This window comes from Python bivittatus, unplaced genomic scaffold (genome assembly GCF_059951505.1).
Source record: "Python bivittatus isolate LINGU-HERP-01145 unplaced genomic scaffold, Pbiv_v1 ctg000660_np1212, whole genome shotgun sequence".
Classification (NCBI taxonomy): domain Eukaryota; kingdom Metazoa; phylum Chordata; class Lepidosauria; order Squamata; family Pythonidae; genus Python; species Python bivittatus.
This window is the reverse complement of record NW_028277092.1, coordinates 907,266-930,577: the sequence shown is the minus strand read 5'-3', so window position 1 is coordinate 930,577 and position 23,312 is coordinate 907,266. Positions and strand designations below refer to the sequence as shown.

Genomic DNA, 23,312 nt, shown 5'->3' with positions numbered 1-23,312 from the left:
GGAAGTATCAGATTCACTGCTCGCTGCATTTCGAGTACACTTTTATTAAATAAAGGCAAAAGAAATGGGGAGAGAATTCGAGTACAGTCAAGATATCCAGTAGAGGCAAGCTGATGCACTGAACAAAGGACAGCTTCCGCTCCACTCCTTATCTGCAACAGGTTGTTGAAAGTTCCTACAGCAGCCTCCAGCACTTAATCGCAGCTTCAAACCCCAAATAAAAAACTACAACCCCAAATTGGCCCCAAGAGCAGCAACTCTTTGGGCAGTTTCGGGGCAGCAGTTTAATTGTGGAGATGGGAGCAGCCGGCCTCCCCCTTCCTAACCTATTCTTAAAACTCTGGGAAAAAAAGCAAATAAAAAATGAGCCAAAGAAATTCAGCTATGCCCCTTCTGAGGATACCGTCATTTCACTAGATGGTCTCCTGTGGCCCTTCGGAAGGTTGGGAGGCAGAGTTGCTGCTTCTGAACCCCTCAGCTAGTCCACGCTCAGTGGCTGAGACCTGAGCCACATTCCTTCCCACTACACCAGGATCTGGCCGGCTTGGTCTGCTCCATGAGACTGGCTGTTACTTCTCTTCTTCCTCTGAGTCACTGCTCTCCTCACTCTCCATATAGTCATAACTTATGCGGTTTGTGTTCACGAACAGGTCAGTGTCGTCATCCTCAGAATCTTCTTCTCCAGAAGACTGAGGTGGGCTTTGTACCCCCTCTCTACTAGAAAGATAAAAAAGGGTTCTTGGGAAAAGCAACCTCAGTCATTCAATTTCAATTATTTCCATCACACTTTGAGCTAAATTGCCACAAAATATAATTTAGATGAAAGATTTTAAATATCCAATTTTAAAGCAAGTCATGTTAATCATCATTTTAGCCGGCTGGTGTATGCTCTTTAAGGTTTAATAACTTTGGTGAGCAAAAGCTACTTAAAATAGGTAACATTCTACAAGGGGGAGAAGGGGCTTATTGCTAAAATGGCTGGATTGGTAAAAATGTTTGAAAGCTCCTATCCTAAGATCATAATGATCAAGAAACCACCAATGGAAGTTTAGAGCTTTTAAAGAATGAGCATCAAGACTTGAAATAAAACCTCTGTTATTGCTTGGTGGTTCCAAATACGAAGGCCACCTACTGAAACCGGAACTGACTTTCCCAAAACGTTAACATAAAATATTGATAACTGACAGCAATCTCTTCCCGTTTAGCATTTACTCATCAACGAGTGCCTTTGAAATGCCCTGATGCCACTCCCACGGGGGTCCAGGACTCCCATTTACCTTTCTTTAGTGCTGCTTCGAGTTCCTTTTACGTCTCCTAAGAAAGCATCAGGCCTGCCAAAAAAAATGGAGGGTGCCATAATATTGTTGCAGAAGAGTTTATAAGAGTCATTTACCCCTTCGGAATTTTAATGTCAAAAACCGAGAAGCTGCAGTAAAAATGTTTTACTCTCCCTTGATAAAATACATCAGGAAAGGGTGTTGGGTCTAAGGAAGCACTAAAACAAAGATGCCGTAAGAAAAATGAGTGCATTTCCCCTCCTTTTCTTCAGAACTTGCGGCTCTCTTATCTCGTAAAGATACTCACCAATATCCTTCCTTCTTAAGGTACCGAACGTGGTCCTTGTAGAGGACAAAACTGATCTCTGCTTTCACTTTCTCCCCTTCTTCTATGGGATCAACCAGTAAGAAGTCTCCTGGAGGGAGGAAGGGCTGCTGTGATGTGGGGAAGAGGGCCATTCCCCCCCCCCGGCAGTACAAGGACACCCTGCTGCTCACCTCTCTTGATCCAGATATTCTTACGGAACTTGGTGGGCATGCTCACCAGAAACCGCTTCCCCTCAGCAGTCTCCACCTCATGGAGGTTGTTGCCTGGAGTCCCTAGCACCTAGAAGGAGCAAGCATAGCTGCTTGTAAGAGCATGGCCTGTTTTGCGGCTTATTCTGAAATCGGTCTCTGTTTGCATGGCACACTGAGCCACCAGCTAGACTAGTGTTTCTCAACTGTAGCAAATTTAAGATGTATGGATTTCAACTCCCAGAATTCCCCAGCCAGCCATGCTGGCTGGGGAATTCTGGGAGTTGAAGTCCACACATCTTAAAGTTCCCAAGGTTGAGAAACACTGAGCTAGACAGATATCCAAATCTAGGCAATGCAGTTTATGGCTCCATATCTCATCTGAACTTAGAAAACTGTGTTGAGTAAACCATGGTTAAGGATGCAACCTTGTGGGCCTCTGAAAAACACCTTTTTATGGGATTGGTTACCAGCCCAGATTTCTTCTACCACTGAGGAATAAGGGCAAACCTCTTGAATTTCTGCATTTGTAGACAAAATGAACAGCAAATGGAGAGGCTCCAGGTTCTCTAATCAAAGAAGATGCTGATCCCGATCAGTGGACACTGTGTTCACAAGGCACACTGAACCGTTATACTAGCCAACCACATTTTAGTCTACTAAGCTGAGGGAACCCAGCCAATTTATGGCCTGCCCTTGTATGTAAACCCAGGTAACAGGACTGAGGGAATAACTGTTTTGACTGTAGGGCAGTGTTTTTCAACCTTGGCGACTTTAAGATGTGTGGACTTCAACTCCCCAGCCTAGCTGGGGAATTCTGGGAGTTGAAGTCCACACATCTTAAAGTTAAAGTGCTGTAGAGAATATACGTAACTCAGGGTTGGAGTATTGGGTTGTAAAGGTTCTCTCAGCTTGGTTTTTCATTTGCAGGCTTTCATTCCCCACCTAGCTAACATCTTCGTGAAATGCCTGCAAATGAAAAACCAAGTTTGGAGGACCCCTACAACTGCAAATCACGGTTAACCACGATCAAGCAAATCATACAAATCCAACCTAAGTGCGAAGCTGCCTTCAGGTGACCTGTAGCCACGGCACTGGGTGCTACATAAAGCTCTTAGAAATTCTTGCTGACCAGGCCAACGGTCTCACCCGGACAATCTGCTGCCTCTCTGAAGGAACCACGTATTCTTCCAGCACTTCTTTCACCACATGTTTGCGCTTGGTCGCTTGGGACATAGTGCTCTGTTAGCCACTGTAAACGGTCTCTCTGCCGAGGTGAATTGCTTCCAGGATGTGTCCACAATCTAGAAGGCTGCAAAAAACAGTTTAAAAATTGACATTTAGAAAGGGAAAAGCAAAAGTCTTTGGCCACTTGACCTCCAGAGAGCACATTGCCCAAAATGGGCAGGGCCAGGGCAAAAGTTCAATGTGCTTTAATTAAATAAAATCAAACTAAATGACAGTTAATTTGGTTGCCCCATTTTTTAAAAAAAATAATATATAAATTACAAGTTGGTGGCAACTTTTAGAGCCACTCCACAGGCTCCCCCAATGTTCTGTTTTTCTGGAGTTTAGGGATAGGGAGGACTATCTGATCTATCTTCGTCTAAGAAATAGACAGAAATTCCTTCAGTTTGGAGTTTCAAGAGACAGACCTGCTTCCAGGGCCAGCCAATGTTGTTGCAGATGAAAGAGTATGGATCCAGTGCTAATTTCACTCCTTGGTTCATTCACACTTCTGGAAGAGCTGGAGGATGGGGAAGAAGAGGAAATCATTGGATTTTTAAAAACCTTGCTATTAAGACAGACAGTGCTCCTTTTAACTCTTTATTTTAAAATCGCAATTCAGTGACCACACTGGTTCATTGCTCTGTTATGCCGTTTTCATAGCTGTCAACATTTTTGTTCTGTTTTTGCAGAATCTGAGAGTACAAGAACAACAAAGAATGAACAATTTCCTTGAAGACTGAACTCCAAGCCTAATTACTTCAGCATTTTATTTATACGATGACACCATGAAGCTCACAAGCAGAATTGCTTTGGAACAAGTAAGCTCTTTGTAGCTCCGTTGGTTAAATGGTGGCTAGGAATTAAGAACACGGAAGGTCCTAATCAAGGAACATTAATTGCCCTGCTTGAGGTTAGGAAAGAAGAAGTCCACTGTATTCACTTTTCCTCAACAGTCAACCAAATGACCGTCCACACACTCACTCAAACAGGACAAATCTTAATTTGTTTTTTCATAGCTCAGGTCTGTGAAAATAGTGATTTGTTTCCGTTGCGGGGTTAATACATTACATTTATGATTTAATACAGTGTTTCTTAAACTGTGGTCTGAGGAACCCTGGTGGTCCCCCAAGACCCTCTCAGGGGCCTGCAAAATCAAAACTGTTTGCCAGACATTGAAGATATTTGCAAAAATGTAAAACGATGTCCCTCTTCTCACTATTATTTTTTACTGGTTAAAAAAACGTTTTTTCCACGAAAAATATTTCATTTAATATCTACAGGGTGACTGTTGTTTTGCATAATGCAATAAATATTCTACGAATGCATCCATTCTGAATACAGTAAATACCGATCAGTATAACCCACACCGCTTTGGGGGTCCTCCGTAGTTTTTAAAAGTGGGAGGGGGTCCTGGGAGCAAAAACGTTTAAGACACGCGGGTCTCGTGCACCGGGTGAATCCGGGAAAAGGGGGCTTTTCAGCTGCCCGGGAGAAGCAGACAGGCACGCGAGGGCAACGGTCACGTCCACTGGCTCCCTCCCACGCGAGCCGAGAGGCAGGCGTGGGGACAGGCCTCTCCCGGGTGGGCCCGACTGACGCTGCCCCCCCCCCCCCCAACGCCCACCCCGGCGGCAGCGACGGCGCTTCCGCGCCTCCTGAGCCTGCCGGCGCTGCGGAGAGGGCTTCCCTCCCATCCGAAGCCGCTCACAGGCAGCGCAGCAACGCTGCGACCCCCCCCTGCAGGGCCCGCGGCAACACGAGCCCCCCAGAGCCCCCCCACCAGCCCTCGCTCTGCCGGCGAACCTCCTCAGGGACTGGCGCCGCGCGTCTCCTCCGAAACGAGACAAGCGTGGCTTCCGGCTTCCGGTTCTCGGGCACTCACTTCCTGGTGCAGCGGCCTCATCGTTCCCCCCGGCCGCTGTGCTGCGCGGCGAGTCGTTCCGCCTCGGGTGGGCGACGCGAGGGGGCTAAGCGAGGCCCCCACACATGACGCTGGGGCCGTGGGGGGAGTTGTAGTCCAAGGGGGGCTCCTGGCTGAGGCGTTCGTGGCTTGCCGGCCGGCCAGAGGCTCCAAGGCAGTGCTTCCCAGCCTGGGCAACTTTAAGATGTATGGAGTTCAATTCCCAGAATCCCTCAGCCTAGAGGGGAATTTTGGGAGTTGAAGACCATGCATCTTAAAGTTGCCCAGGCTGGGAAACACTACATTAGGTATTTAGTACAATAATGTACAGAAAATTCCAGTACTAAAATGACTTGTAAATCACCAACTCAATTTATGTCCCTTTGGGGTGTTTTTATAAACTATATGAAGCATCATGATAAAATATAGTAATACCTGAAGCATATTTGGGCACATACAGCAGTGTTTCTCAACCTCAGCAATTGTAAGATGCATGGACTTCAACTCCCAGAATTCCCCAGCCAGCATGCTGGCTGGGGAATTCTGGGAGTTGAAGTCCAGACCTCTTAATGTTGCCACGATTGAGAAACACTGATCTAGAGAATGTAATCTGACCCAAATTCCCCAAGTTACCCAGATTTATATTGATAGTATTTGCCAGCAGAGGAGCACACGGATGACCTTGCAGAAGGGACGTGGTGACCCTTAGCAAAACATGATCTTGACCCAGGAAAGCAGACATGGTGAGAAAGAAACTCAAGGCTGCCCCACGTTGACTGCCTTTCGTATGAGAGGGAGGGAAAGGCAAATGTGGTCCAGCTTTCAAGATTCAGTTATTACAGCCCAGAATAAGAAAGCAGACTTTGGTGTTTCTTCTGGTACCCATTTCTTGACCTGGTTTACTTCGAAGAGCTGACATTACCTGTCACTTGATTTGGGTGTACATTATGTTGTGTCATATAGTCTAATAATAAAAATTTAATAAATCTATGTTTGACTTAATGGTATTTTAAAATGTGGAGCATTGTTCTGAGTTTTTTTAAAGAATCCCATAATTTATGGATGTTTAGAAAGTATCTCTTTTAAGATCATAAAAAAATTGCATTTTTGTTTTTTGTTTTTCTTCTCCTTTTCATCTGTGATACTTTGCTGGATTCAGCAAAGCAGCCAAAATTAAAAGCCAAAAGACATCTCTCTGGATCACTGTGCAAAACAAATTATAGCAAGCAGCAGCAGAGGAACGGCTGCCTAAATCAAGAATCCACCATCACAGCCCCTTTGGTTCAGTGGGTGGAAGGCAGAAGAGTTTGGCAGCGGCCGCTGTGTCCGCTACCCTGTGTGCGAATGCTTAAGGCGAGGCAGACTTAATGACCCCCTGAGATGCACGCCAGGAGACAGCCAGAAATGGGGGCTGTCTTGTCTGCAATCCCACGGAGACCTAGAAGAGAAACGTCCATCGCCCAATTTGTTTCCGTAACCATATTTCCCACGTATGCTTTCAAGCTTGCAAATCCAACCAGTGGGATGGGGAAGGGGGGAGGCAGTATTTTGCAAAGGTTTGCTGCAGGACTGTGATGCACAAGACTGGCCCGAGGGGATTACTGCACAAGAGGAAGGATCCCCCCGCCCCAGCCTTTCAAACCTCCCTCCAAATTTCTATTGCCGAGAGCAAACAGGGCCATGATACACAATCATGAGTTGAGTTCAATCAATTTTGGATGACTGGGGAGGCGGGGAGGAAGGCAAAAAGAATTCCATGTGATTAAAGTGCACGTAAACTGCAATACTGGAATCATTACTTTCCTGAGCAGGTTAACAACCTAGGGAATCCAGGCCTAAAAATACTCTCTTGGGGACCTTTCGCAGCTCCCAAGACCTTTCTCCAAGTCCTGCAAAAACAGATCGGGGGCACCCCAACCCAGCCCTAGGCACTCTGCAAATGCTTCCCTAGAAGGGTCCACAATGCCCAGGTCGGGTGGGAATCCTGGGAGTTGCTGGGCATATACCTGGCAGGTCTCCAGGCTGAGGAAGCTGTCCCAGCTAACCCCAAATGGAGAAGAACGTAGGAATGCGAACACGGGGGTGGAAGGAACAAGAAGGCTTGTTTTAATTCTTAAGCAAAAGACATTTTTGTTAGAAGTGTGTTTTATTGTTTCTCACATCCAGGAAGAGAATACTAATGCTCACCTACTGATGGAGCACCTAAAGGACCCTTGCAAGGAAGAGGAGTTTGTCAGAACATCCCTCTTACAGAGTTTTTGAAGTTAAATTATAAGAAGTGAGACCACAGTGTTCAACTAGCACACTACTGATACCTCTGTCTTTCTCGGCAGAAGTTCTCTACCAGAAGGATCTGATGTCCCCCATAATTTACTGAGAGACCTTCCTGCATAGAAGCAGGGCCTGTCGCTGAGTCATCTCAAATCTGAAATTAGCTCATGAGAAATAATTGTTGAGCTCTAAGGATCAGCTCCCTCTGCATTCCCAACGGTTACACCGATGTCATATACCAAACTAAGCTCTTTTCAACCCTGGGATTACACCATGCACAGAACCATAATCACCTGTTGGGTTTGCACTGCAAAAAAACCTAAGCAGGGTTAAAACAAGCCAGACTTAGGGTATGGCAGGTCTGCAGCCCACAAACAGTAAAAAAAAAAAAAGAATTCAAAAAACAATTTGTGGAAGCGAGGAGGTGAACGGCTGATGCATGGCGAGAGCAATGTGTATCCCACCCCCAGCAGGTACACCAGCACTGATTCTGGACTGGTAAGGTAATCCTAGTAGGATGAAGGTTTTATCCCGGGGCCTCCGCTCCCAATTCTCTCTCAAAAAGTCTCTGGGCTGCGGCTTTCCACAGGGGACACGTGCCACGTGCCAGATTCTGCCCCACAGGGACTGTGGGAAAGACCCTGAGGAGAGGCCTTGGCGGCAGAGACCCGTGTCAGCCCTAGAGGGCAGGGCTCCAAGAGGCGATGGAGAGGGTCTGAAGCTGGCTAATTCACCACAGCCGAGCTGCACATGCTGTTCATGCCACAGGCATGGCTGCCGCGATACAGGTAGTAGTAGCCCTGCAGAAGAGAGGAGACAAGCAGTTCAAGGTTCAGAAGGAGTGGACTAGTAGCAGAGCCATTGAAGAGCGCACTGTACTCCCCCCTTTCACCCCACTGATAAGGGCAGGGAAGGGGAGATGCATGAGGAGGGCGCATCACAGCCCAGGCATACCTTCTCTCCCCAATCTTCCCCCCAACTGTTCTTGATCGCCCAGAATGGAACTCGGCCACCTGTGGGAGGAACGCACCATGGTCACGAACTAGCCATAAGTGCTATTTGCTTCCAGAAAAGGGTCAGAGAAAAAAAGCAGAGCAGACTCTCAGGAGGTGGCAGATGACAACTCCCATTATCCCCAGCTGAGCCACGTGCAGCCGTGAGCAGCAGAAATTCCATCCAGACTTCTACAAGTTGGAGCAGAGCAAAGTTTCTCAACCTTAGCAACTTTAAGAGGTGTGGACTTCAACTCCCAGAATTCCCCAGCCAGCCATGTTGAAGTCCACACCTCTTAAAGTAGCTCAGGTTGAGAAACACTGGACCAGAGGGATCCTGCTCTGCAAGGGGCTCTTGGCTTTTAGATGCATTTCCTACTGTGTTTTCCAGACAGCTGAAACACGTTCAGGGGAAAAACAGTTCCCTCCACGTTCAAGGCAGCATAAAATGTTATCATCTGAAAGGAATTGGCTTCTGTTCAGAAGCATTCATACTGGAGAAATAAACGAACGCATCTAAAATTAAAACTTGAAGGTTTATCTGCTGGGGGAAGGAGAGGAAGGATTGTTCTAATTTTTCCACTCTGAAATGGATTGTCACGAAATGTGCTACCGCTTTCTTTCAAGCCTACAGACTCAGCGCACACTTGCTCAGACCTCTGGAGCAGGCTGCTGTTCGTTTCCAAACATCAGGGCTGCCCAGTTCTGCCATCAAAGGAAAAAGAGTCCAAAAATGAGATTCAGAAACAAAGATCCTTGATAAAAAATAAAAAACCAACACCCGCCCCCCCGGCCCACAGGATTTCCTCAACCCAAAACAGCCACTCACGTTTGCCGTAGCCCACCAAGAGGACAGCGTGGTCAATCATCCAGGGATTACAGAAGATGAAGAAAGGGTGGGAAATTCCCCTCCGGTAGAACTGGGTGGAGAGAGAAGAGGGAAAACTAGGCTAGGCTAAAATGTAGTTACGGCAAACAAGAACCCAGCCATGATCTCACGTCTTGTATGCAGCAGTGTTGAGCCAGAAAGCGGTTTATTGGCTTGGACGTCACAGGTTGTGTGAAGACAGCCACTGTGTTTGGTTAGCCTGGGTTGAAGGCTGCAAGCCTGACTCAGCTTAGCTTTGCAAGATCATCTAAGTCATTTGGGCACCTGCTGCCGGCCTTTCTGCTTAGGGATGTACAAACGGGGTCAGTGAATAAATCCCAACCTGTTTTAGAGTTTTAAACCATCATTGGATCCCATGATTTGGTGTTGGGGCGACTGCCACTGGCTCGATGTGATGTGCAAAGAGGGGCTGTGGCTTTGAATGTAGTTTTCTGGTTTATTCCCACTGGGTCTGGGTTTTCATTTTTCCCTTTACCATAAATGTGCAGATAAAATAATAATAATAGAGATGATAATAATTATAATAGCAATAGTACTGATTTGATTTCTATCCAACCCTTTACCAGGGGCACTCAAGGCAGGAAAACAAACCAGGAATTAGCCAAACAAGCCACAATGTTATTGCTCGTCTTCAGGGCAGACTTGGTTCTGTCTGGTTTCCATCATCCACAATTAAGCCAAACTATGTCTCAGTCATGAATAAACGTTGGATAGATTTGGAGCAGGAGGGAGAAGGTGCTGTGTTGGATGAGGGCAGGATATTCAAGCCACAGGCTGCACACAGCCCAGCACATTTGCAGCCTCCATAACCCAGAGATCATGTTTTGGTAGTGAAATATTGGCCAGTTTGGGGGGTGGTTTCGAGAGCAGGAATACATGTCGTTTGCCTCTCAGAGGCCTCCTGTTCCCACTCCCAGGTTTAAAAAATAGGCCCAGGAATGTTGCCTCTGCTTCTTCAAGAGATGGTCGCCAGGTGGCCTTCTGAGGTTCTTCAGAAGCTAAGGGGCTGAGTCCTAGTTTTAGAAATTGACCACGAACATTGGCCTCCCTTCACCAGTGCTATAGCCAGGCCCATGTGACTATTTCTGCGCAGACCTTCATTCAGCTTCGTAGTGGCCTCGCTCATGCAACCTGCTTAGGACATGGCTGAGAGAGCATCAGGAAATCCCAGGACTGGAGGCCAATTTGGGAAGCAGAAAAACATCCTGAAAGATGCAGTTCAGGAGCAAACCCCTTCCATAACAGTGCCAAGAAAACGGCCTGGAGGTGTCCATAAAGCCACCAGGAGCAACACTCAATTCAAAGCAGACTTTGTATTTTTAATCCACAAAGAAACAAATCACAGTATGACTTATTGTGGGTCCAAACCTGTAGCCAAGCCCACAATCCCATCCACCCTTATAAAGGAAGGATGGGAAATCTGGATTTGAATCAGAAAGAAGTTAACACGGTTCCCCATTCCCACCACAAAAGACTCCTCAAGAACAGCCCACCAAATCCAGCCCCAGATAGACTCCTCCCTCTCCCTCACCAGCATACTGGCCTCTGCTGCTCCCCACACGGAAGGCAGGACCAGCCCCCCAGGAGCGCTCTCACCTGCATAGCAAAGGCATTCAGAGCAATGGAGATGGGACCATTCTTGGCCAGCCAGACTGCAATCTCTGTCGGGGGAGAGAGGGACACGTAGAGCACAGGTAAGATGGAGCTGACCCCAAAGATAAAGATGCTGGGGTTGAGAAACACGGATCTAGATTTCGAAGATCCAATGGGGGGTTCTGGGAGTTGAAGTCCACCCACACATTTTAAAGTTGCCAAGTTTGAAAAACATTGACAGTTGATGATTCACCATGTTATGAGAACACAACATCTCTCTCACACACACGTGAGACGGGCTCAGGCAACCACCAGTCATGTTGCAGGAAACCAAGCAACTGAGTTTTGTTAACCCTGGTTTAGTGTGCGTCATGTGAACCCAGCCCGTGTCCCAGCAAGAGCTGAGCATCCATCAACTGAGATGCTTGAATCCGTCTTCCTGCAGTAAGACTGGATGGCCTGAATTAACCTTCTCCAGCTTGAGGATTTCATGGCTGTGGGTTTCACCCTCTTGAAGAACCTCGTGGGGTGCAGAAATTGCCTTCCTTCAGAGTGAGGGCCCAGGCAGGGGAAGACCACAAGACCTACCATCTGGCTTCACACCCTTCTCTCAACTGAAACTAGAACTTTTCTTGCTAGGACTAACGGACAGGCAATGAGGAAAGACTTAACGATGTTTTTTCATGGTAACTGCAGTGAGATTATATATGCACAGAGATGGAAAGATTCTGAAATACCTACCATGGAGGAATGGTTGGTTGAGATGACAGGATCTGCAGAGGTGGCCAAACTGACTTGTTTGATTAGGGAAAAGACAACTACTACATTTATCAGTGACTGGAAACCCCTTAGGGACTTTTTGCTGAAAACGGAAAAACTTGTGATTTATGAGTGTGATGATTAGAAAGGGTAGACTATGGAAAGAAGGGAGCCATGATATAACCTCAAAGAGAGAGGATGAAATATAAATGCATTTCTAACTGCTGTAAAGAAGATCAGAAGCCACTTTTTCCTTCCTTCCTTCCTTCCTTCCTTCCTTCCTTCCTTCCTTCCTTCCTTCCTTCCTTCCTTCCTTCCTTCCTTCCTTCCTTCCTTCCTTCTCTCTCTCTTTCTCTTCTTCCTCCTTTCGTCTTTTTTCTTTCAATTTACTTATCGCTTTTCTTTTACCTTTCTTTACTTTCTCTTTTCTTTAAATTTGTATTGTGTTTACTTTGTAAAAAACTTCCTGAATAAAAATGGATTAAATACGTGGCAAAAGGAAGAAACGCACCCTTCTCGTCCCGGGAGATGGCCACGCTGCTGTTGATGTAAACAGCCACTTTCTCCTTGGAGAAGCCACACTTCTGTTCAAAACCTTGGTAGCTGTAGTCACGCTCGGTCTCCAGGCCCCCTGGCAGGCAAGGGAGAAACCCAGTCAAGGAAAGCCCTCAGAAGGGTGTTGGGGCCGAGGGAGGGGAAACAGAGGCTCCAGTCGTGAGAAAGGGGGCTTCAAGGATGAAAACACAACAGGAACTCTTCAGTTGTCTGTTAGGAAAACTAACAGACGCCATCATCTTCCCCAGGGCGGGACAACCTAGGTCTCCCCAAGGTCTTGGATCCAGCTTCCAAAGGTTGTCATGCAATTCTTATTTTTAAGTGTCAGGAGAAAAAAAATGGTGAAATACATGAAGAGTAAGCATTTTCACAAATGAATCGGATCTCTCAAAAAACCAAGTCAGTTCTTCCTCAGCCCCACCCCCTCTTAACTGGGACCCACCCGCTCTGGAGGGCGAGGCCCCACATATGCCACCCAAAGGCACAGAGCAGCCTCCAGCTCGGCAAAGCTCTGCAGGAGAAGCTTCAGAAGCAGGTTGCCTAAAAGCAACCGGTCCAGGACGGCTCGCTCAGCAAAACCCTCCCCAAAAGAGCAATTTGCTTCACCGAGTCGTTCTCTGCGCAGACAGCCTGGGCCTGTTTCCTGCTTAAAGAAGTCCACACAGAGTTCAGGCTGAAAAAAATGCTGATAAGCCTTCGTTTGTTTTTTCCCTCGGCAGACCCTGAGAGGTTGGCCAAAGTGCCACCTTCCAAAAACAGGCCCAGCCTCATCTTGGCAAGAAATGTAGGGTCGGCCCCTGGCAGACTCACCCAGCTGCTCAATCGCCTCGTAGGCATTGGAAGGCAGGCCACCTCCACAGGCTTCGTCCAGAAGATCGCAGTCCACCAGCTCTGGGGAGGGAGAGGGCAGCGTGAAGGTCAACCGGACACTGGAGCTGGGTGCAGGCACCCTTTGGAGTTCATGCCCTTCCTCCTGGGGAGACATCTACATCCAGTGTGGCCTTTCCCATCTGGGCTGGATTCAGACCTGGGGAGGCCCTAAACTATGGGGAGCTGTGGAGGGTCTATCAGGCATAAGGCTGTGGAACAACTGAACGTGGCAAGAATGCCACCAGGATGCACAGCAATCCATGATGGGGTGGAGAAGGGCCCTCTTTGGACAGAAGGTGTGAACGCGTTCAGAAACAAAGCGCATCTTAATGAAGGTCACGCGAGCCATACACAAGGACTTCATTTACTTTCACATATGGAAATATAACAAAACTGTAGCAAATGGGAAAAAATCAGACATTTTGAGACGCCCCTTTGGACTATGAAACCCTAAGCCGTAGCTTGTTTAGCTTACGCCTAAATCCAGCTTTATTGCCCACCATCACCCAGTCTCCAGGCTAGGATTACCAGTGCAGGCTCAGACATCTGGACCGCCACTAGAGGGCAGTGAAGAGAGCCCAAAACCTCTCTTCATTGCCACCAAGCAGACATCTGAATTTCCGCAGCCCAGATGCGCCAGCTCTGCTCCTGGCATGGCTGAAACACAACCCCATTCAACGCATCTAGCAGCTGTTCTTGCATTGCGCACTGAACAAAACCCCAGCACGCACACCGCTGTTCGCCTCATCCCTGCTGCTCGAACCAGTAGCTGTTTTGGGTTTTTGGAAAACATGCTTTGCAATCTGCGCCAAGCCTTGTGGCTTCCCACATTGTCCAAACTGGCCACCATTTGAGGTTTTGAGAACTTGTGATCTACAACAAACGTTCTTGCTGACCATATCATCCAAGCCACTGGACCCACAGGGATCCCAGAGCCCAGCCCAGCACCAAGAAACTACAACTAGTCCTGGTTTCCAGAGACTCAAGTGGCATATCCTGGGTTTGGATGACACGGGAAGCCCCAGGCCTTCCGTGGTGACCTGGATGTGCTGGAGAAACAGAAGGGGCCCTTTTAGCTCTGTGAGCCAAGCAAGTGCAGCCAGAAGGAGATTGACAGCAAAGCTGAAGGTTGGGGTTGGAAAAAAGGGGTTAAAATTGCACACATAAAGTTCCCACCCCAATTGTGTGCAATTCCACACAAACAAAAGCATTCCCATCAATTTTTCCACCAGGAAAGGTGGGGAGGGGGCTGTGAGGTCCCCACTGCTGCTCATCGAGGGTTCCAGGGCTAAGCTCAGGGATGGGGGTTTCCATGTTTATCACAGAAAGCAGGGGAGCAGAAGCCCAAGTCAGAAGGTGCCCAGCAAGGCCCCCCACCAAATCCCCACGATTCTGCAGCACAACATTTAACATCTCACAAGGTTTCAGCGTCTCATGCAAAGCGTCGTTAAGTTTTGCCTATTGTTATGTGTTTACTTAGTTTATGATTATCTGCAGTAAAGAGGGCCAGTGGAGTGCAATGGGGAAGGGGCTGGCCTGGGAGCTGGGAGCTGGGAGCCCAGGCTTGGGTCCCCCCTCTGCCCCAGAAGCGCCCCGGGAGACTCTGGCCCCCTCCCTCTCTCCCTCCCAGCCCAAGAGCCGGGGGGTCTAGTGGGGAAGGGGCTGGACCCGGAGCAGGAGAAGACTCGGGTCGCGTCCTCCTTGGCCCAGAAGCGTCTGGCTGACCTCGGGCCGGTCCTCCTCGCTCAGCCCCAGCCAGCCCCGGCCGGGTGAGAAGCCGGCTGAAACGCAACCCTTGCCCCACCTGGCCCGGAAAGCTTCGCCAGCTCAACCAGCCGTCACGCGAGACACAGACTAAGCAGAACAACATCATGAGCCTCAAAAGCTGCCGAGCCTGCACAAACCCCCTTGACCGGCAGTCACTCCGAATCGCTCACTTCCTCCTGTTTTGTGTGAACATCCCCATGGGGAGGGGGGAGCAGCCAGAAAGAGCGCCACTGAACCACCCTACCCGAGGGGGGGATTCACATTTTCAAACAGGGCAACTAACCCCAGGCTGGCTGTGCCCCCTGCCCCCAGCGCTGGCCTCTACCTTGCTCGGAGAGGGAGATCAAGGAGCCCTTGCGGAGGAACCACTGCCCTTCCACGTTCCCCGTCACAGAGAAAGCCCAGCACGAGCCACACGCGCCCTGCAGGGGGGAGAGGAGGAAAAACATGCGGCGTCAGGAAAGCCCGGGGGAGCCAGGCCAAAGGCCCGCTTCACCCACGCTTTGGGGTCTCAGGGAGACCCATCAGGGGCACCCAGGAAATCCACAGGAAGGTGCCCCCTCTCTTTCTGTCTCCTCCCAACAGCCTGGATTTAAGGGGGGGCCTCTTCATTTAGCAGCCATCGCAGCCTGATCCTCCACGCATTCGGCTAATTCCCCCTCCAAACCGTTTCAGCTGGTGCCTGTCACTTCATCAGGTAGCCACGAAAAGAAGCCCTTTTTTTATGTCTTAATCTCCCTGTGCTTATTTTTGATACATAAGTCCAGACGCTGCAAATGAGAGGGGAAAAAACCCTTTTCTTTCCTCTGTTTTCCACTCCTGGCTTGCTTCCGTTAAGCCTCCTCTTGCCCGGATCCACTGCAAGGGAAACCTCCATTCCTGTCGTCTTTGGGCTCAGGGAACTTCTCCAGCCCCTACGCAGCCGTTGTCCTGACGCAACGAGGAAAGGAGGACTTGCTCCAGACCGCCTGGCAAGGGCCCTCCTACTTGCCGAGCAGAGCCGGGCATCGCCACCCACGCGGAACAAACGCGGCGCCACTCAGAACCCACCCAACTGTTGGGCAAGGGGACCGCAGCACAGGAAGACCCACCTGGTTTTTCACCTCCGTGACCGCCCCGTGGTCCCGCCAGTCCCATTCATCAGGGAATGAACCGTTGGGGACGGGGGCCACTTTCATGGGTCGGCCAGGCCCCTTCACCAGCAACGGATTCAAGTACATGGAACGAAATTCTTCCTCTGGGAGGAGAGAAGCAGAACGTGCATGGCAAATCCCATTCCCCATCAACCCTACACTATTTTTTAAAATTATTACTTTTTAAAATTATTATTTTAGCAATAACACAAAATTATTGTTATTGTTAATAACAATTACAAAGTTATCGCTATTTTTTAAAACGATTGTCATTTATTTCGCTATTCAACAAAAGTACTTTATTTAAAATAAAATGTTATTGCAAGTGTTTTTTAAAAATACAAAAAGAATACAACCTCCCCCCAAAACCCAACTACCTACCAAAAATAAAATGAAAAAACCACAAAAATTTAAAAAATGGAAAAACATAATAGCAAGCAAAACAAGAACAGAAAAATATAAACCGTGAAGACGTATCGTCTGCATATCAAATATTAAAAATACACGTGAAAATAGAGTTTGCAAAATGGTCATGAAATCTGTGCCAAAGGGAAACATACGGATTCCTTTTTTGGTTAGTAGAAAAGTTTGCCTTTTCAGAAATGGACAAATATTGCCCCCCTCATCCCGTTCCTATATACTCTGCAGCTTATGTCTTTTACACTGGGTTTGCACTAAATGTCACCCTAGCCCTGGATTACTGAATAAATCACAAATTGACTAGGTTCACACAAGAGTCAGAGCCACCTTAATTTGAAGTAGGCTAAAGCCAACAAGCCAGGTGTTTAAAAAACTCCCGGGAGATCATTCTGGTGGATTTCCTCCTGGGGGGCACTCGTGAAACTCTGCTGCTCTAAATATTTTCAACAGCAAAAGCACCCAAAACAGCATTGGTTCCACCTTCTTACTGGACAGGAAGTGGGGTCGTCCTTTTCAATTAAATCATTAATCTGTGTCACCCTGTACCGGCTTTATATTTATTCAGCACAGTCAAAACACTCAGGACAGACATAATAAATGCAGTCAGACTGAAACAGGAAAGGCGCGAGATCTGGCCAAGTAATAAAATCCAGCTGAATGAATCCAAGGAAAACAACCCAAATCAAACCAAAATCAGTTGCAAGATTACGCTGGAAAGAGACCCCAAGTTTGGCCCAGCTTCTCTGGAGAGATGCATCGCCTTGGGTTGCCAAAACTAACGCACTAACTAACATTTCCTGGAACTAAATCAGACTTTCGTACATCCTGCGGGCCTTTCAGATTTCATGTTCAAGAGAGAACCTATTGTTCCAGCTATTATTTTTTTCCCCAGGCTAGCTACATCCATGTTACTCAACCTTGGCCACTTTAAGATGCGTGGACTTCAACTCCCAGAATTCCCCCAGCTGGCTGGGGAATTCTGGGAGTTGAAGTCCACGCATCTTAAAGTGGCCAAGGTTGAGAAACACTGTGCTACATAGTGCATCTATCCACAATTAAGGGATTGGCTAACACAGAACACCCCAAGCCACTAAGCACATGGGCTTGATGGACAGGACTAAAGTGAGGCTCACTGACCCCGTAGTTGCACGTGTCAGCTGCAGCCAGCCTCAGAGTTTTAAAAAAGGCCTGGATAAATTAGAACCAGCACAGAGGCAAACTGCACAACGCCCGCAATCTTTGCTGGCTGTTACGACTGAGAAATTATCTCCTGCAGATGACACAGACGGTTCTGTACGGAATGAACTCGGACGTAGACGCGAAATATCCTCGCGCTTTCCGAGCAACCTCTCTGATCCAGAGGAGAAACCGGACACCGAACGCCCCACCTACCTGTCAGGTCGCTAAATTTGGTGAGTCCGTATTCTGCTGTGCCCTGATCCAGTTCCTGAATGATCTGGGCCTTCTCCAGATTCTCAGCAAAGATCCGGAAGCGCCTTTGGGTTTCTGAAGCAAAGCAGCCCATGGAAACAACCCCCAATTATAATCTGGATTTACAACATTGTGCTGAACAGAACGAGGCGAAACTGGGTAAGGGAGGAGCAGCGAGAACCCAACCCCAAACCCTCTGCTGAAAAACAGGCCTAGCCCTGGGAGTGCTTCCGCTGAACCAAGGAGCTCATGATCACAAGACTGGATTCTCATGTGCAATCTCAGGCTGTTTTTAATGCTGGGGCAGGCCTGCAACATCCCGTGAACTTGTGCAACGGTGCCTGCTCCGGGTTCCCTAACTCCCCAAATGCTGTCGTGTCCCTTTGGGGATGTCTCTCGTTCAGCAGTCACCTCTTCTGTCCACGTAGCTCTTCTTGAAGGTGGTCAGAAACTCCTTGAAAAGAGAGACCAGGTGGGTGGAGGCATTCTGTGGAAGAAAAGAGAGCACCCAGACCTGAGAACCAGAGCCGTGGAGGACAACTAAAACCGGATCACTGGCCTAGCCCCACCATGGCTGCGGCAAGTAAGTCCTCTCTAGAAACAAGAGGAAGTCAAGGCTCTGAAGATGGAGAACGAGCAGCCATTTTTTGTCCTGGGTTCCACACTCAGACTTCTACCCCGCGTGACAGGTGGGCCTGCAATGTCACTGGAGTCCATGGGGCTTTCGGACATCCAGGAAGACGTTGACAGGCGAGCTGGGCACCTTACGGGCTCTGAGGACCCCCATTTTGCCCCAAGACTCCTTATAATGGGAGAAATTTGGGAGGGAACGCTTGGTCTTTAAAGGACACGATTTGCTTTTCAAAATCCACATCGCCCCCCGAGCACCAAGGAAAGCCCAGAAATTGCAGCCTTGCCAATTCCGGGTGGCTCTGAGGGCCCCCAAGCAGGTGTGGAGAAGCACTGTGTCGTGCCCTCCCTCCGCCCAGCCGCCTTTCCTGATTCCTCCTGGAGGAGAATCTCCTGTGCCAGGCCCTGGGCCTCCTCTGCCGTAAGAAAAATGAAGCAGAAGCAAAGCAGGAAGGGGAGGAAGACTGCACAGCCTACGACTCCCCTCGAGCATCAGTGGACGGTCGTCTCTTGGGAGCAGAGGGGAGAAGGGGAGCCGAGCCCACCCGCTTGCTCCTCAGAGCAACCCGGCTCCTGCAGGCCCTGCTGATATTCCCCTGGGGAAAAGCATCACCCACCTCAGCTGCTTCCACAAAAGGGCCCTTGAGAGGAAACGCCTCCCAGGCCCCCAGCGCGGCTGCCTGGATTTCGTCCAACGGTTCTGCCAAACGAGAACGAGCAACTTTCCAATCAAGGCGATACTGCAACCGCCACACCAGAGAACTTCAGCTATAGTCCTCTTCTGCTCCAAACAGCCCTCCTCCCCAAGACCTTCTTGGATCAAAGATGGGCCCTTCTACCCAACAGAAGGGGCACTGCAACCGGTTGTAAGTGCAAGCTGGTTGCCAAGGGATCAGATTGTGATCACACGACCGTGGGGGGTGCTGGGATGGCCGGAACTCCAAGGACCAGTCGTAACCACCATTCGTTCAGCACCGTCATAACTTCAAAAGGTCGCTGAACGAATGGTCACAAGTCAAGGACTGCCTGTAAATCAAGGAACCCTAGAGGGGTGTTTCCCAACCTCAGCAGGCTGGCTGGAGAATTATGGGAGTTGAAGTCCATACAACTTCAAGCTACGGAAATTGAGAAACACTGCCCTAGAGTTATGGGGGTGGCCTCTTGCTGCACAGGACAGGCGGCTATATAAATTTGCTAAACACGCAAACAAACCGAATTAAAGTGACAACTCAGCTGCCTATATATATCCAGCAAGAGAAGAGCCACGACTTCTCCGGGCCCTGGGTTCCACTGCTAAACTGTTCCTCTAGCCCTCAACTGGCAGCTGACAGTCTGTAAATCCGTTCCTCCCTGTCCTGCACCAGCGATGCTGAATGTGCCAGAATGACACGAGTTCACAACCCGCGAAGGCAACACGAACCACCCCCATGGTGAGTCAGCACAATGTGCGAGCCCGCCCAGCCTGATTTGCAACCTCAGCAGCCAGGGCTTGTTTACCAAACCATGGTTTGAAACAACCTGGCTTAACACAACCAAGGAAGCCAACCACTCTCTTGCGAGGGACGCCACTGAATTTCTATCTGAGCGGTGAGAGCCTAGGCCCTCTTCCCCACTCTCTTTGCTCCTTCTTTCCACAGCCATCATTTGCAAAGGAAACCCCTGGCTTGGGGATCTGCTGATGCCAGCAGATAACACCAAGGGCCGCAGCCCCGGGACCCGGCGCCCTGCAGATGCTCCAGGCAGGCCAAGGGCCGACTTACCCGTGGGATGGCAGTCTTGCTTAAGCAGCCTCCTCCTGCTCGCCCAAGGCTGACTCCACACCTCGAAGTGGCAGGACTGGATGGTGAGAACAGCCGTGAGTCACACGCGTGCAAAAAGACCAATCGTGGAATGGGACACCTTCCTCGGTAACAATCCAAGGGAAGGAAAGCAGAGCCTGCTGGGCTGGGGGGAGGAGGAGGAGGAGGAACCCAGAAACCAGGAGCGCGGTAGGGGTGAGAAAGGAGCTGGGAGAGGGCCTTCCCCAATGGCTGGCCACCCCACCGGGAATGCTTGGCCTGAAGGAAAGTGCTCCGGCTGCAGCTGGGTTGTGAGGCAGTGTGCGAGACTGACCAAGGCCTGGATCCACAGTGGGAGGGCAATGCCATAGGGATTCCTCTATGCCAGTGTTTCTCAACCTTGGCCGCGTGAAGATGTGTGGACTTCAACTCCCAGAATTCCCCAGCCAGCAAAGCTGGCTGGGGAATTCTGGGAATTGAAGTCCACACATCTTCACGCGGCCAAGGTTGAGAAACAGTGCTCTAACGCAGTGCAGGACGGAAGCTGCAATTTGCTTGCTCTGGTCGAGGGAGGGAAGGGGGTCCTCCGTGAAAGGAGTTTTTAAAGGCTGCATTTAATTCTGATCAGCCCAAACCATTTTTCAACAGAACTGTGCAAAAACTGGGCGCTTTGAAAACTAGTTGCTGGAATTAGGGGACTATTAAAGTTTTAATGAGTTGTAAGCCGCCCAGAGTCCCCCATTGGGGGGAGATGGGCAGGGATTGGATGGATGGATGGATGGATGGATGGATGGATGGATGGATGGATGGATGGATGGATCCCCTCCATGAGAACCAAGAACCAAACACTTTGGGAGGGTCACTTCTTACCACGTGTTCCGGTTTTCCAGGCGGGACAGGCCCAGGAGCGTCACAGCCCGCAATTTCGCTCCTCTTGCATGGACTCCGGAGCAGGGCGACCTCCAGGTAGTGTCTGACGCCGTTCACCACCTGCTCTCGAGGAAAGAGCACCGGGACTGAAGCCGTGGCTAAATGAGACTGCCGGAGGTGAGCTGAACAGGTTTGGTAAGAACTGAGCAGGAGGGGCCGTTTTTCACCAAGGCTGCTTGGCGGCCCCCTCCTCCCACCCAACAAGATGATCCCTTCTTCTGGGCTTGGGGCAGAGGACTGCAGCCTTGCAAGAACATTGAGCGTCAGCAAGAAACGCTCACGGAGTTCCTTGCCCTTCCAGCCTGGCACTCTCTCACTGCGATCCTGTAATTGCCTCGCCAGCAGGGCAGGGCAGGGCAGGGCTGCGCATCTTCAGCCTTCCGGATCTTTGGCGCCCAGTGACGGAATGAAGTCACGCAGTAGGTTGTCTCCCGGCCCGCAAGGCCCTCCTGTTCACAGGGGTCCTTGACCCCAGCAGGAGCAGGCCGGCGGGCTTCTGATTCTCCAGCTGGCGAGTCAGCCGAAGGGCACGTGGCTTGTAGTCACCACCTTAATCCTCTTGCATAACAGACCAAAAGCAGAAGGGATGCTGGCCGCCCCACCCGCTCAGCTCTGAAGGTCTGTGACCTCCGAACCAGCATCAACCAGGGTCAGCCGCCGCACCATTATTCGGACACCAACTCAATTTCAGGGACCGGCAGGTGGCAGGGAGCACCTGGCCCCCCCTTTGACTTTTCCCTTTGCCTGTGAAAGCCGCGTTCCCCAGCCAGGCCTTCTCCGGACAAGCCGGGTTGCAGCGCTCCTAATTCCAGGCAGCCTGGTGAAGCCCAACGCTTCTGGGGGCAGGAGCGTTTCAAGCCATCGGGCACCCTTTCCGGGGACAGCAGTGCTGTCCGTGGGGAGTCCCCCACCCCACCTGGCCAACGACGCAAACGGTCAGGCTCGGGGTCCTCTGCGGGGCTCATCCGCGGCCCGGATTCCCCCACTTGGCTGCTGCTTTACCCCCACCGGAGGGAGCAGCAGCTGAGCGGCTCCTCGGGGGCGGGCAGGGAAAGTGAGGAGGGGGCATCCCCGGTGCTGCGCGGCCCTCGCTCGTCTGCACCCGCTTGGAGCAGGCGGCTGCCCCCCGCCCAGCCGACCCCCGGCAGCGCCTCGGGCGAGGGTTGGGGGGGCGGGGGTCTCGGGGACCCTCGCGCGAAACACCCGGGCCGCCGGTCAGGAAAGGTCTCCCGCAGGGCGGGAAGGGGCAGGGAGGCCCCCGCCGCCGGCCCCTCCTCCGCCCCGCGCGCCGCCTGCCCCAGCCGGGCGCCACTGACCTGCGCCTCGGCCCCGCGCAGCGCCCAGAGCGCGCGGGGACGCCCCGCCGGGAAAGCCTCGGCCAGGGCGAAGCGCGCCGCCTCCCGGGCCGAGTCCGGCGCGGCCCCGGCCCCGGCCCCGGCCCCGGCCCCGGCGGGCGCCAGCAGCGCCGAGAGCAGCCCGAGCAGCGCCGCCGCCGCCGCCGCCGCCATCGCCATCCCCGCCGCGACTGACCGGCTGCCCGCCGCGGCGGCGGGAGGGGCGGGGCCAGGGGCGGGGCCTCACGCCACGCCACGCCCCCGGGCCGGCTCGGCTCCGGCTTCGCGACCGGCGCCTCGGACCGTCTGCGGGGCAGACCCGGAGGACCCCGCGACGCGCCGGGTTTTCCCGCGGCCGGAGCTGGCGACGGGGCCCCCTCCGCGGCCTCGGCCCGCGGGCCCGGCTACTTCGGGGCGGAAAAAGCTTCCCAGCCGCCCCGGACACGCGCGCTGCCCCTCGCCGGGTGGGCGGGCGCGAGCCAGGCGGACGGCCGCTGGCCAAGGCCGCCTTAAGCCGGGTTTCTGCCCCAAGCGGGGGCCGCCCGTCAGCTTACGACCGTCCGTTTAGCGACTGTTTGAAGTTACATGGCACTGAAAAAGCGGCCTGCGGCCTGTCCTCACGCTTACAACCGTCGCAGCGTCCCCACGGCCGTGTGATTGCGTTTTGGGCGCCTGGCAACCATCACGCATTTACGACCGTTGCGGCGTCCTGCGGTCACCTGACGGCCATTGGCGACCTTCCCGGCCGGCTTCCGACAAGCCAAGTCAACGGGGAAGCCGGCAGGGAAGGCCACACGTCACGGCCACGTGATGCCTCGCTTAACGACCACAGGGATTCACTTGGCTGTGGCAAAAAGGCCATAAAATCAGGTGTGGTCACATGATGCCTCACTTAATGACCGCGCCACTTAATGATGAATTTTCTGGTCCCTATTGCACTAAGATATTTTTAATGTATTTTACTGTTTTTAGCTTTGCTGTACGCCACCCGGAGTCACCTGTGGTGAGGTGGGCGGCTATATCAATTGATTTAGTAA

The 23,312-nt window shown here is 51.0% G+C and overlaps 2 protein-coding genes across 3 annotated transcripts; both read right to left on the bottom strand.

Moving 5' to 3' along the window:
• Positions 1-28: 28 nt before the first annotated feature.
• On the bottom strand, positions 29-4,922 carry EIF1AD (eukaryotic translation initiation factor 1A domain containing). Its single transcript, XM_007438908.3, has 7 exons — positions 4,827-4,922; positions 3,449-3,540; positions 2,943-3,105; positions 1,776-1,884; positions 1,585-1,693; positions 1,278-1,331; positions 29-717 (listed from the first exon to the last, which is right to left on the bottom strand). Exons 3-7 carry the CDS (start codon positions 3,027-3,029, stop codon positions 570-572), a joined length of 507 nt encoding a protein of 168 aa, XP_007438970.1. The 5' UTR covers positions 3,030-3,105; positions 3,449-3,540; positions 4,827-4,922; the 3' UTR covers positions 29-569.
• A 2,090-nt stretch (positions 4,923-7,012) lies between these two features.
• CTSF (cathepsin F) lies at positions 7,013-22,495 on the bottom strand. 2 transcript variants are annotated; one of them, XM_088151113.1, is made up of 14 exons: positions 22,258-22,495; positions 20,882-21,001; positions 19,994-20,069; positions 18,851-18,933; positions 18,015-18,090; positions 17,565-17,678; positions 15,711-15,856; positions 14,945-15,041; positions 12,793-12,873; positions 11,939-12,058; positions 10,672-10,736; positions 9,016-9,106; positions 8,149-8,207; positions 7,013-7,994 (listed from the first exon to the last, which is right to left on the bottom strand). In XM_088151113.1, exons 1-14 carry the CDS (start codon positions 22,453-22,455, stop codon positions 7,920-7,922), a joined length of 1,401 nt encoding a protein of 466 aa, XP_088007239.1. In that variant the 5' UTR covers positions 22,456-22,495; the 3' UTR covers positions 7,013-7,919. The 2 variants fall into 2 exon arrangements, with proteins under 2 accessions (XP_088007239.1, XP_088007240.1); XM_088151114.1 differs by lacking the exons at positions 14,945-15,041; positions 15,711-15,856.
• Between the last annotated feature and the right edge of the window lie 817 nt (positions 22,496-23,312).

Coding starts and splice junctions, on each gene's coding strand:
- EIF1AD (XM_007438908.3), bottom strand. CDS start 3,029: ATGTCCCAAGCGACCAAGCGCAAACATGTGGTGAAAGAAGTGCTGGAA. Junction 1,332..1,584: donor CTTAAGAAGGAAGGATATTG/GTGAGTATCTTT, acceptor TTTTTTTGGCAG/GCCTGATGCTTTCTTAGGAG. Junction 718..1,277: donor CGAAGCAGCACTAAAGAAAG/GTAAATGGGAGT, acceptor TTATCTTTCTAG/TAGAGAGGGGGTACAAAGCC.
- CTSF (XM_088151113.1), bottom strand. CDS start 22,455: ATGGCGATGGCGGCGGCGGCGGCGGCGGCGCTGCTCGGGCTGCTCTCG. Junction 17,679..18,014: donor GAGCTACGTGGACAGAAGAG/GTGACTGCTGAA, acceptor GCTTTGCTTCAG/AAACCCAAAGGCGCTTCCGG. Junction 12,059..12,792: donor CGAGGCGATTGAGCAGCTGG/GTGAGTCTGCCA, acceptor CTTGCCTGCCAG/GGGGCCTGGAGACCGAGCGT.